Genomic DNA, 14,541 nt, shown 5'->3' with positions numbered 1-14,541 from the left:
ACATAAAAAAAAGCGAACAAGTTTGCGTAGAAAGGAGTGCAGGGAGTTAATGATGGGCGATAAACGCCTGACATCCATTAAATATATTAAGGATCGATTTTTCCATTTCCCCACACACATACACATAAACACACCCCCGCATAACGTTGAATGGCGCGCCGTTCTCGGTTGCATCAAGAGCTAATAAATAAATTATTCAATCAAATAATGGCGGAATGCGACGATTAAACCAAAACGGAAACGACACAAACACATTCTCAACAAGATAACTTACAAACATTATATGATTACCTACAACTATTTTTTTATCATTTCAAATCTAGATTGTATAAACATTGCTTCTAATATAGAATTAAATCAAATACTAGTCATTAAGGATATTATAATTAATATTTTATACATTTACTAGTTTGAACTTAATATTGAACTTCTATTTATATGAGAGTTTTAACTGTTGAAACTATAACATTACAAACTTGTATCATTGCAGACACTTAAAAAATATTTATATACAACTTTTACATTTTTCCTACATTGTTACTAAAATCATATACAGCACATTATCATAATTTGACCTTTTTATTCAACCATGAAGTATATTTATTATATTGAAACAAATTGTAGTTACTTTGAAATATGCACTAAGAATAATAATAAATCAAGTTTTTGAAATCATTGTTTTATAAAAGTTGTAATTTTCTTTAGAAACTAAATTTTCTTTATATTCTCAATGAGAAAGTTAATAAATAATAAACATGTAGATATGAAATCACTCAAATAATGCAAGAATGTTACGGAGATTAATTCCACACGGAAACTTCAAATCAAATAAAAATTGTTATTGCTTTAAGTAAAAGAAGCAATTATATATTTATAACCTGTTTACTTTATTTTATTTTTAATTGAGAATTTCTGTTCTTTATCATAAAATATTTATTGACTTATTTTATTTATCTTAAAATAATATAATTCATTATAATTAATTAAATCACTGTTTTTTTTTCAATTAAAACTTTAATAAGTTTAAAGAGTAAATACAATAATTACGTTCTGTTCATTAATGCAAAGATTAATCTAAATGCAAAATAAAAATGGATTAAACTTCAATTACTGTGAATGTCATTGTGATTGAGATCATAAAAGCATGAATTTGCACCCAAGTCCACGCGGAATATTCAAATGACTCTGAAAAGAAAAAAAATGAACCAGAAGAAGCCGGTCGTTTTTTCTTCCCTCGAGTTTCTGAGAAATCGGTGTGTGCGGTTCATTAAGAAAATGAATGAGGGCCAAAGAAATTCTCACAATTACGACTCTTTCAATTGTGTCCGAAAGAAAAAAAAGAAAGAAAAGAAAACAAGGAGCAAAGAAAAGAGGCGATCCGTTAGATCGGAGCGGTGGGACGTGGGAGGACAGAGCCACTAGATGATGAATATAATGTTAATTTTAATGGCACGATAAACAATGGCAGCGGCGGCTTAATAGAGATAATGCTGCCTCCTTTAACGGCGAAGAAGTTGTTGAAGAATGGAATTGAAAGAAGTAAAAAAAAAGAAACGAGAGAAACTGGTGCAACTACAACAACAACGACGACGAAACGGAAATAAAAGTGGGGGAAAGTGAAAGAGAGGAAAAAATAAAATAAAATGTGGAAGAGAGAAAAAGAAACTGAAACAAAAGGAACGTTGCATCCGGAAGGCCGAAGTGTTTAATAAAGATAATTGTCGGAGGGAGAAAAGAGTTGGACTCGCAGCAACGCGGATCGTGACATTGCGAGCTTTTAATTATCCGCAGAAAAAAAAACTATGAGAAGTTGAAAATGTAGAATAAAATCTGGTTTAGTAAATCATAAGTGGACTTGTATAAAGGCACACAACAGATTCTGAAGCGTAATTATGGATGAGCAGAAAAATAGGGAAAATAAATGTATCTTCTGTAGCGCGCGCGATGAAATATGATATTCGATGCGTTATTGCCTGGTTAATTAAATCGCAATAATTCCTCGTGCTGAGACAAAGATCGGTATGTCTGAGTGTCTTTCGATGATGGTAGTGGAGGAGGAGGAGGTGAAGAAGTAGGAATTGTTGGTGAGAGGAGGACGACCCGAACATGCGGAGTCAACTTTTTTATCATCCTGCAAATGGCGGTTCGTGCAGTTCTTGGTAGAGGTGATATGGGATCCGATGTGACACGATCACTTTTATTTACGAGAATTCAAGCAAAAACATGTTAAAATTTTACTATTGTTGGTGATACGAGTACAGAGAACTTATTTTCACATTTTATTGTTTCGTATCATCTGTTGGATTTCTGTGGAAGACATGTTATCTTTAGCAAAAAGGAAATTATAGAGTTTTATAAAAAAAAGAAGGAACGTCCGGTGAAACTAAGTAATAGATATACATTAAAGTTAATTTTCGATATAAATTTCAAGCGACAATAAAACGTAATTTAAAATGTAGCTCTGTATCAATTTAAACATTTAAATATAAAATGAGGAAATATGATTTTTATAAAACTTTTTTATAACTATTTAATTTTTTTCATATTTCAATATAATTAATTTATGAAATATTTTGATTCAAAATATTCACATTTGTAGATTTCAATTAGCAAACTTTAATTATTCCAAATGTATTGTTTTGCAATGTAATTTCATTCATTTACAAATTGTCATAAAAGAAACGTTACCATTTAATATCTATTGAAGTTACTTTAATTTTTATTTCTTAGTTTTTTATTTAATTTTATAGAATGTATAAAACTTAAATATTCAATTAATGCGATAAAACTAGAAGTTTGCATAATTGTAATTCTTAAAAATATTGTTTAAGAATTACAACAAATACAAGAAAATTATCAAAATTGAAGAATATGTTGCACAAATTTGTACATGTAAAATCAAATTACAAATTACTTAATATGTATTGGTTTTTTTACTTTGTTATTTGAATTGATATTAATTTGAATTTTAGATTATGTTTGTATAATTTAATATTTATTTGAATTTGTATATAATTGTCAATACAAAAATTATAGAAATATATATAATTAAAATAATTACTTAATATAATTAAGTTTATTGCCAATTAACAATAATTATTTGTTATAAATGCAATACAATTCTCTATTTTTATATCCATTTAAAATAGAATAATATATGTTATTTTGCAAAATCATTCTTATTTTTATATATAAACAAATTAAATACAAAGTAAATTTATTTTTTTCTATATTAATATGACAAATTAATTGTAAAAAATATTAATGTTTAGGAAGAAACAGGTGTAATTGTACTTTAAGTCTCGATTCGAAAATATTGATGACTTATAATTTAAAAAAATTTATAATTGAAAATGGTAATACAATTTTTTGCATTCTTCTATTTTCGTCGAATGCGGACTGCGATACGTTATTGTTGTAAAGCCGTAATTACAATCCACGTATTCATGAAGAGTGGAGAGGTTCGATTCGTGGTTTAATAACAGTTTCGCGATTAATAATAATCCAACGAAAATGGAACAGGCCAAAAGTGAATTTAAAAAAAGAACAGTATCAACAACAGAATATTAAAAGAACAGCAACAACAACATATGAAAAAGAAAAAGAGAAAATACGTTCGAGACAGCATACAAAATGGTGTATGGCGTTGATGATGATGCTGTTGATGATGACAATAAAAAAAAAGAGAGCGAAAGAATGGAACGGGTCGAACGTATTGGAGGAGAAAGAGCGCTCTCTCATTACACACAAATTAACCGCTTCGATTCTGCTATTATTATTATTACATTCGGCCTCCCCAATTGCACTTATTATACATTTTATTCCGTTCTCCCCGATTCATTCCTATGATCACTTTAATTGCATCGCAGTAATAATTACAGACGTGTGCCCCGGCGAGGAGGGAAGCCGAAGGTGGTGACCCCCTTCTCGCCACCCACACCCTCTCTCTCCTCATCCCCCTCCGCCACTCGTTCCCCTTTCCGTGTAATTTTTACGTAGCCCCCGGTTACGTAAACGATAAAAGCGCGCGCCCCGTGATTTCCGAGCGCGCACCTAAAACGCCAATAAATCAGCCGACCGACCCACACAACCCTCCTCCCTCTCTCTCCCCATCCCTCCCTCGCACAGATTACATAATGAATGAACGGATGAATGAACGAGCAGCAACTTATAATATGCGATAATAACCGCCGCATTATTGATTGAAATTAAAACGTTACATAAAATATTACACGCATTTCATTATTATTATTTAATGGAAAATATTTATTCGTTAATTGAGGTCATTTCATTAAAGAAAACTTATGAATTATATTGTTTTATATGATAACATAAACTAATTTCTATTTACTATATTTTTTTACTTTGAAATTTTATAAAGTTGAGATAATTAAATATATTCAGCGCAAAATCGTTTAAAGTTATCAAATGAAATAATTAACAATTATGAGCAATTTATGCAATTTTATCAAATGTAAAAGTGCAAAACATAATTTAACGAATGATTTAATAATTGGATTAAGTTAATAACTAATATTTAATTTGACATTTCAAAAGAATATTAAATTGTAATCGTGATGTTTGTAGGAAAATTGATAGACTTAATCTATTTGGTAATCTCTTAATGTCCTTAATGCTAGTATAGTGGCTTGCCTAGTATTCCCCAGGCTATTCAAACACAGACTGTAAAAACTCATCATAATTTCTGTTAATTTACAAGAAGAGTAGGCGTTAGTTTCCCACAATACAAAAAGGACCGCTCGACATCTTGAAAAGTGACCTTAATAAATACATTTTTAAGTGTTGGTTGTCAAACGAATTTTAGCTCAAACAAAAAAATAAGCACATCCTTACGTTGATTAGATTTTAATACTTGTATGCTTATATACACACCTAATGCGCATCATTTAAACTTTGTTAAATCAATATAACATAAAAATAAGATCCATTCGATTATATCACAATTTCTATTCGAGTTTCGATTTTGATGCATTGTAGCAAACAGAAAGATTTTTCCCAAACATATTTCAAATGCAAATATTTATTCCGCTTTTCCAAAATTTACTTTTCGAAAACCAAAATCAAAAAGTTATATCAAATTTCTGTTTGGTTTTTACGATCATTTGCATTTTATTGTTGAAATTAATAATTATAGTCTTGTTGGTGGAACCAATTCAAGTATTATCATTTACACACGTTGCTTAACTTTCGTAAGTTGTCATTCAACGTGTTTTATTCACATACAAAATTTAATAAATTTTGGAGAGGACGAGGGTTCGGGTCAATACTGAGGTAAGTAACAAAGAAACGAGAAGAAAAAAGCAGTAACAGAAAATGGAAGAAATGTGTATGCGAGTCAATACGGTTGAGTATAAAAGTTTTATGATGTTGTTTCATTCATGGCCACCCTTCACATCCCTATCTCGATGCTCAGTCATAACCGCTGTTCGCGCGGGGAACCTCGTTTTTAATTCATAAAAATTCAATCTATAAAATATGGACCGACGTAACCCTCTACTTTGTCAGTCGCCCCTCGGGTTTCTGTCACCCTTTAATAAATTAGATCTGGTTAGGTCGCAGGCGTTGCGAGCGAAAAGAAACTCATTAATTTATCGAGAAGAGAAAGAGATGAAGGACGGAAGAAAGGAGAGGAGAAAAAGAAAGAAACTTCCTGAAAACACCCCTCGTCAAATTAAAACTACTTCGCTTTACGTAACCCAGTCACTCTCACTCCCTCTTCCAAGCGCTCGTCGCTCACCGAACGAGTTACATATTTAACGAAGCAAGGAAGTTTCCCTAAATCAATTAATTCATAAGTCTCGGATAGTAGACCGCACATTTATTATTCTACCTTGATTTTGTTTGTTTGTTTGTATACTTCCAGTTTCATTTCAGTATTAAACATCCTTTTAATGGCTTTAGCATACACCTTAATCGTATTAGTATAAGTATCAATACCATAATCGTAATCGGTAATTATGTTTGTACTCCAAATTAAAAATTTAAGACAAATTTCAACCATTTATATTGTGCAATGTATTATTATATACAGCTAAGACTTATTACTCTAACATATCGTATGTGCAATTTGTCATAAGCTGGCTAATGGTACATGCTACCCATTATCCTGTCAATTACTGTTGACAACACACGTTGCTAAACTATCGTAATGAATGCTATACCTTTATTAATTTACTAATATTTGCTTACATAATTTAAGTTTGTTGGTTGTTAGATAGAACAACTACTTACTATGTATCCATGACTACCATAGCTTATTTAGAACACTGTGGATGTACAGTTTGTAGAGTACATTAATATAAGTACTTTTACAATATACTTAGAAACAATTAGTAAATTGGATGTGTATGTAGTATGAAACTTCATTTATATTTGAATCATACATTTTTTTATAATATAAAATAATATAGTAATAAAAATGCTTTGATATTGATTAATTTGGCTATTAGTCAAGTAGAAACAAAAATTGTAGATTTTAACCAAACGCAAAAAGACGTTTATTTTTATGTACGTTATAAAAATGTAACCAAAAAAAAAATCTAAATAATATTAAGCAACGTCAATTATCCGAAACAACATGTAATGATCGCATTTAAAGCGAGTACAGCAGAGAGGGAAGGCTATAAAACGTATGAAAATAAAAATAAAATCAAAACGAAAACAACAGCAAAAAAATGTGCAGTTTCGTTTCCAATTTCCGCAATGCGCGGAAAATCTGAACGGGATTTCGCTTGCGTTTTATTTTCTGTGTGTGTGTTTTTTTGTTTGTTGCATTTTCGCTATATATATTTTTTTTCGCTGCGCGAGGGTGTCGAGGGGTTTTGGGTGAGGGTTGGTTGGCGACGGCCGGATCGCGCACTTCCACTATTTATGGGTACTCATTTTTTTAATCCAGTCGTTTATTTTTATTTATTTTTGCATGCACATGTCCGATCCTCGCCTCCTCCCTCACTCTTTCACTCTATATCTCACCCTCTCGCACTCATCCATACTTGCGAACCTTCGCTCTTTACACGTATATTCTATCCATATACGTATTTTTTCTATCCGGTGGACGATTTTTCAAAGCCCGCTGTCTGGCGTTAGGGGGAGGGTGGAATGGTTACATTCCGTTTCGCTGCCCCCGCGTTGCATCCACATCGATCATCAATCACAATTCAATCAAACTCGTAAACGGTCGAGCCGCCTCCGCGTTCTCCGAGACGTAGAAGGCAATCGCGCATTTATTTGTTATTCCATCTTGGACGATTAATGAAAGGATGTTGGAGCTTCCAAGTGAAGGGGAGAGAGGTTGTTCGTCGGGGATGGAGTTTGTGTTTGTGTGTGTGGATGTATGTGAGTGCGAGCTCTAAAGGGTCGTTCCATCGATTGCCTAATTGAGATTGGAAGCTGGGGGAAGAGTTGTGTCAAAACTATTCGTTTCGAGAAGGAATAGTTTCGTGAGGATGAGGGGATGAGCGCGGTCCGTGCGGTTGATCGGGGCATTTCATCCGGTACGAAAAGCCCCGGGGTAAAACTTTGGGCAAACCCCGTGCCCGCATCCCTCCGCCACAACCGCCTCTCAAACCCCGTCCATCGTCCACTCACTCACTTCCTCTTCTCGAACCCGGCGCAGTTTGTTTAATTTTATTACATACATAATATATTTTGAAAGTAAAACCTTTTTGGGATGCGGGGGTTGTATATGTAATCAACTTACGTGTCCCAATTTATCCTCTTTCCTTCGCTTCAGATCCTGGTCGACATCGGCCGGTGATCGAGATCGGTATTTATCTCTTTCGCCTGGAGATACGGAATTCTGGGAAGCAGAAAGAACAAGAATAAGATGAAGAATTGCGGAGCAGATGGATGCGTCGAGCAGACGCGAGATTATTATTCCGACGGCTTGCGTTCGAGGAGTGAATGTTCTATTTTATATTCCTCATCCACCGGCATAACAACACCGTTCATTTGCCATCCTCCTACATGCGCCTATTCGAAAGTACTCTTCAGACGATCATTCCATAATGATAAGCTCATGCAAGAAACACAATTTCTCTTCCACGATGCGGTGTGAAATTATTCATATAGATTATTTAACATTTACAAGTACTAAAATAAATTCTATTTTGTTCAATGAAAGTGTTTACATGTGACTGTAATAACGATTGTGAATTCTAATTCTTCATCCTCATTATGATGACATGAGACATAAATATTAATCAATAATAGATATTGTACTGTAATTACATCGATATTTTCATTTGGTTTTCCTGAAATTAAACTTGTAGCTGTAATGGTCATATGTAGACATCATACTTATTACGATGAAGAGTTTCACGAAAAGCGTAGTTTGGACGCAGCATTTACAATAATTGAAGAAAATACTATTCTGACCTATAAAATTCTTGATGGAACTACAAAACAATGATTCATGTTATGTTTCTAATGCTGCAACTCTTTTTGATATGAGACATAAATATCTATTTTGCCTATTTTGAAACTTAACTGGAAGTTAAAATAGCAATAATCGGTACATTTGACAGTTTTATCTCACTCTTAAATTGGATGCAGCATTACAAAAATAAAGTAAGTTGTAACAGATAAAAAAATTAAATACAAATTGTGGATTAAATCGTCAAAGAAGAATATTCACTTCTGTATTCTTTCCTTCCAATATGGAACTGATGCTTTTATGAAAATCATCATGCTTTGAAATCATTTAAGACATATTTACTTTGAGATGGTTTTAAATTGTTAAAAGCTTCGTATGCATTCCCATTGTAACCAGATCATATAAGAATATTATATTAACACAACATGAAGTTCCTAACGTGATTAAATAATACATCTTGCAGATATTTACGACAGCAATGAAAATTCAATTTCAGAAAAGTGCTATTAAATATTTACCAGTCTTTCTTCGGTGTTAGCAGATCCTGGACCAGTTTTCAAATCCGCGGGCTCCCTCGCATGAAGATCGGCGGGCTTCAGGAGCGGTGCACATCCTGCGATGGCGGCAGCATGAGGACCACCGGGGGCCCCAGGTAGGCCGCCCCCGAAACCGAGTAGACCGGCTGCGGGACCCATGCCAGGAAGTCCGGGATGCGGTCCCATTGGTAGACCACCTGGACCGTGGGCACCGTGAGGCAATTGTTGCGCATGGATCTGTTGCTGCAGCAAAAATCAGAACGCAATGAAACAAACCTCGGACGGAATTCAGGGATGCAGCAAATCGTGTCGATTCATGTGTAAAATGTATGTTTTTCTATATGCTAATAAAGTGTATTTGTTCGTCTATACTAAGATCACTAAGACCACAATATAAATGTTAAAAATAAATGAAATTAATTCAAAGTAAAGTAAAATTAAATTAAATTAACTACGACTAGTAATAATCAATGGGAAACTAGCGGATGAATACCTTTGAAGGCTACAGGATTGGATCATTTGGAAGGTGGTTTAATAATAAGAGACGTTTCTAGAACTACTTACAAGCAACTGTTGTAGACCTTGTTGTTGTTGTTGCTGTAAAAACAACAACAGAGAACGCATTAAAAAAAACTCCTGAACGTAGTACCATCACCCACTCATATGTGTATCATATTGTAGACAAAAAAATACTTATATAAAAACCCCAAACATGTATAACAAATAGTAACTTTAACAATAGAATAGAGTCCATGGTAAAAGTAGGAAAACGTTTCCGCTTCTCACACTCTCACTCTCTACTAAATTAAATTATAAATACTTATTACTTAACTATCATTCACTACACTCCCATACAATCTATTTGATTTATTTAAATTATTGACTTCTTTAATTATTTATTATTTTTTTTTTTCAAAATTTTAATTCAAAGTTTTTATCCAAATTCGGTAAATTTAATAAAGGGATGATACTTGGGGGGAATTCAAAGACTCACCCCGATAATAGCATTCAGTTCGGTCATGGTCACCTGCTTCGCTCTTTCCACTGCTGAGGCGACCTGCTGTTGGTGTTCTTGCGCAAGGAAGGGCAGCACTTGGGCGATAATTTGGTTAAGTCGTTTGGCAATTTCAGTCTGGAAAATAAAAGAGGCGATTCTATCTATAAACCATACACCGTCACCTTTTTTTTTGATAACCTTTCCGTAATTGATTTTGGTACGTTTCCAAAGCAAAAGTCAAGCGAAAAGAATAATGTTTTGCATGTTATTTTCCTTTTGATCTGTGTGCTTCGATATTATTTTTTTTTCTTTTCATACTTTTCCGTTGCTTTTTGCGACGTATTTAAACCAACTGTTAGGTAAAATGAGAGCATGCAAGCCAAAAAGCAGATCTTACCTGTTTGTGCATCTCCACATTAAGGCCATAAGACATTTCGTAATACTGCAACAGAAAGGAAATTCACCATTAGATAAATTTGTAACACATTTATGATTTCGAATTAACACAATCAGACGAGGTTTTAGCATTGTTTTATAAATAGTGTAATTTGTTTAAAATTACATATAAAAATAACATTGGAAATAATTCCATTAAATAACTAAATCAAAGTCCAAGAAGACTGTGGCCAATAGCCCATTTCACATGTATTGATTATTCAATACAGTATTTATTTCAATATTATTAACAAAATATTAATATTTGACAATAGATATAAATTGGTGGACAGAAACAAAATAAAATCTTTACTTTTTATATTATTGAAAAAAAAAATACAAATATGTGGACCAATAAATATATTGTTTATTAGTTATAAATTAAAATTTCAATCAAAATCAACATTTACAAACATGTTATATAATAATTAACGATTATATAAACTTGCCATTTTAGTAGTGTTAAGTGTAAGTAAAATAAGTAGTATAATTATTGTATAAATATAAATAAACAAAAGTTAGTTAAATTCGATTATCTTCATGAGAAAGTTACATAAAGGTTGGATGTAACAACGATATATATTACGTGCAACAAGTGGAATTAAACGCTTTAGATACGAAGCAATTATTAAAAGCTTAGCACGTTTCTATAGGCCTAACTATAATATCTGGTTAAGTTAATGTAAGGATTACATACTAGGATAATCGATAAAATATCTTTACTATAAAGTTAGATTATACACGATTTAATTAAGTAAAAATCTGCTGTTAAACGTAAATATGTTTTATAAAATTATGTTCTATTCACTTAAGATATTTATGTACTGCAGTTATCTAACCAGAAAACCCTCTGGACAGGCGTCGAAGAACTTGTTGTTTTGTTCTCAATATAAATGGGTTTCGCTATAGCTATTTACCTCTTCCACTCCACTGACCAAGCCTGTTACTTCATTTAATAGGATTTACTATTTGAAATATATCTCAGAATTTATACTTGTATAAAATGTATATTTGTACTTTAGTTAATGGTATGATAATGTGTACAATACTCTCATATCGTTTATTTGCGTATTACAATTTAATTATTTTAGTATTTTTTATTTAAATTTCATTAATTAATAATCAATTTTACAGATTAAACATTAATTGTAATTAATTTAAATAATCGGTCCTATTTTCTGCTAAAATGTTATTGTTAATGCACATTACATGTAGGAAAACAAGATTGTATAGTGTTGGCATCTCGTGGAATTGTAAGACAACTATACTTTTATCAAATATTTTAATTTGAATCATGGGACAAATATACATTTTATAATATAATTATATTTGTAATTTTTCATTTTAAGAAAAAACTTAACGTTTTCAATTATATAAAATTTTACTTTTTTGAAATATATTTTATGTCCATAATAAACTTATAAAAAAGTTATATTTTTATATTTAACGGAAATAAATCAAATTTTGCTATTAGTGTAAAGTGTCATAGAAGAAGTGTTACAAGTTAATATTCAAATAGCATTGAAATAAAATTTAATTTTTTATGAAGATTTTAATATCACATTTTGATAAATAAAAATTTCCAATTCAGTAACTGCTATACAACTTGAAAAATATATACATTTTCCTTTCTTATAATTTTTAATTAAATCAGTAAATTGTACTTGGAAGAGGATATAAATAATAATTATTACAAATTATGATGTTATGACGCGAAATATGAAGAATCTGAAATATATACTACATACAAAAAACAAATAATTTCATCGTAAATCCGAACATTTTTCTCCCCATCTGCGAATCCTAATATATATTAGCTTTTAAATGAGTCTCTCGTAGGTCTTTCACGTCCTTCTTCCTCGCCTGTTGTCGGATCGTGTATTATTAAGTTATTGGATTTATGGGGGAAAATTTTCCAATATACGAGGGAGTGCGTTGATCATTGGAAGCACGGAACGTTATTCGGGGGAATAATTATGACATCCCTCACCCCGGTTTCGCAATCGCGAATACACACCGGGAGACGAGATCATCCAACCAACCCCCCAAATCCCCCATCCCAACATCCCCATCCAACCAACCTACATCCATATCCAACCAAACCCCATTCACAGCCGCCCCCACATACTCTCATACACGCCCGAATAAATTGATCGCAAAAAAAAAAGGAACGACCCCCCGAACCCCAATTATCGTACCCTCCCACCCCCTCATCGCATACTTAAATTTTCTGTTTACACACTTTACTTGTTCGCGTTCACTTTCCATCCCGACGTTATTTATGAAACGCCCGGGCCACCCCCTAATTTCGCGTGTTGCGCTTCGGATTAACGACTCGAGCTTTGCATTTTTATTTGTTTTCTTCTTTTTTTTTTTAGTATATCGCCACCCTTGATCACACCCTTCGTAGCGCGAAGAGTATGAGGTTTTCTGAATGAAGTCTAATTGGTTCTGTTAATTGTCGAAGATTTTCCGAGGTGCGAGAAGATCGCCGATGATCACACCGGTTCGAAGGGGGCGGTCGGGGGGCGGCGGAAGCCGATGTTTCGCATCTAGAGAGCATCAATCACAATTAGGTTTGTATCGTGATTACCGGCAATCCACCGATTGCATTACTGACAATGATATTACTTACAGTGAACCGCATGATCGATTGCTGTGGTTTGCTGCGGTGCGTGCGTGTGTATGTGTGTATGCACGTATACACATGCATCGATACCTCAGTGTGTGTATATGTTGGTGCACCTAGCATTACATCGCAATATAACAACCATGCTACTCGTGATTGCCAACATCGTCGGCCACTTTGTTCATCAATTCTACATTCTATTTCTACCAGACTACGTCTCCTCTCCAACTCGCACACACACATACAATACCCATGGCTTTCTGACATGGAACGAATTATACGGTTCGAGTACGTGTGCAGCTTAAAACCCGTTATCTAACATCTAAATCTAACTTATTTTCAAGTAAATTAACTGCTAATTTATGGCCTGCTACGACGGTCGGGAACTCGTAACGCGCAGCCAGAGCTAATGAACGGCATGGGAATATTAAAATCCATTTTCATATTCCAACAATTAACTATCTATATAATAAAATGCATTAATTACTCGAAACACGACGGCCGTACGCTCCGCAGCATAATTTCAGAACTTTATTAAACCGCGAACAGATTTACTTTCAAGAACCTTCATCTTCTCCGCCAACACCTAACCACTCTAAAACTAAAGATTCAAGAAGCTCTTTCAACAAAAACCTTTACAAAATAAAGAGTCAATTCAGAGCTTCAACAGGTCAAATCAACTTAAAAGCACGTTCCTAAAATTTACTCAATATGCAAATACTAACCGAAAAAAAGTGAGTAGAACTATTGCATATTGGACATTTCATATTTAATGACCTAAATCAGTAATAGCGAACCTTTTGGGATCGGTGTGTTAAAATTCGGAAAAAACGTAGCTTAACACGGATGCCGTGTCACATGAATACATAGATGATATTTTTCTTTAATATTTATTTTTTGACGTGTCACACAAAATGTCTCGTGGTGTCACCACTGACATGTGTGTCACAGGTTCGCCATGACTGACCTAAATCATGAGCCAATTTTATTGATTTTGTTCATCACTAGTGTTGAGTAGTTTGATATATACAAATCAATTGACGTTTGCAAAACAATTTTGAAAATTTCAATAAATTTAATAATAAAATAGTTTCAATAGAAACGCACTAATATTTGCGTAATCCAATTAAATTAAGGTTTAAACCGGTGCAGCGAATTGTACTTGATAGATGACCGGAATGTTTACAGCTAAGGACAAATAGTGAAACACTAGCAGAACGGAGACGATTTACTAGAGTAACAAGTCTTGTAATACACTAAATACACTTGGCTGAAGAATCTCGTGGTCGATTGCCAATTGCGTGGAAAACCTTCTTTATTGCATTAAATAAATTTGTTAGCAAATCTTGTTGACAGTTTAATAATGGGTAAAATGTAGCATTACACAAGAATTTATTCAAAACGAAAATTGCTATATATATTTTTTTTGCGACATTTTAATATTCTCAACGAACGAACTATTTCTTCGCGTTTGTTTGCATTTCGTTTCTTTTTTTTTTGCCAGCAACCTCCATTCCTCGCCACGGAATAATAATATGTTCGTCTCGTA

At 33.1% G+C, this 14,541-nt stretch overlaps 1 protein-coding gene across 3 annotated transcripts in view; it reads right to left on the bottom strand.

Moving 5' to 3' along the window:
• The window catches only part of LOC108562790 (protein groucho-like), a 114,006-nt gene that overhangs the window by 2,618 nt on the left and 96,847 nt on the right, over window positions 1-14,541 (bottom strand). Inside the window, exons 4-8 of one of the 3 annotated variants that reach the window (XM_017921227.1) lie at window positions 10,326-10,373; window positions 9,926-10,063; window positions 9,496-9,528; window positions 8,914-9,174; window positions 7,721-7,819 (exon numbers count right to left, since the gene is read on the bottom strand). In XM_017921227.1, coding sequence (XP_017776716.1) covers window positions 7,721-7,819; window positions 8,914-9,174; window positions 9,496-9,528; window positions 9,926-10,063; window positions 10,326-10,373 — 579 coding nt within the window. The remainder of the gene's footprint in view (window positions 1-7,720; window positions 7,820-8,913; window positions 9,175-9,495; window positions 9,529-9,925; window positions 10,064-10,325; window positions 10,374-14,541) is intronic. The other 2 variants (XM_017921229.1, XM_017921228.1) reach the window with 2 other exon arrangements.

Source organism: Nicrophorus vespilloides, unplaced genomic scaffold, assembly GCF_001412225.1.
Source record: "Nicrophorus vespilloides isolate i.1.1-1 unplaced genomic scaffold, Nicve_v1.0, whole genome shotgun sequence".
Taxonomy (NCBI): Eukaryota; Metazoa; Arthropoda; class Insecta; order Coleoptera; family Silphidae; genus Nicrophorus; species Nicrophorus vespilloides.
This window is presented reverse-complemented; position numbering and strand designations above follow the sequence as displayed.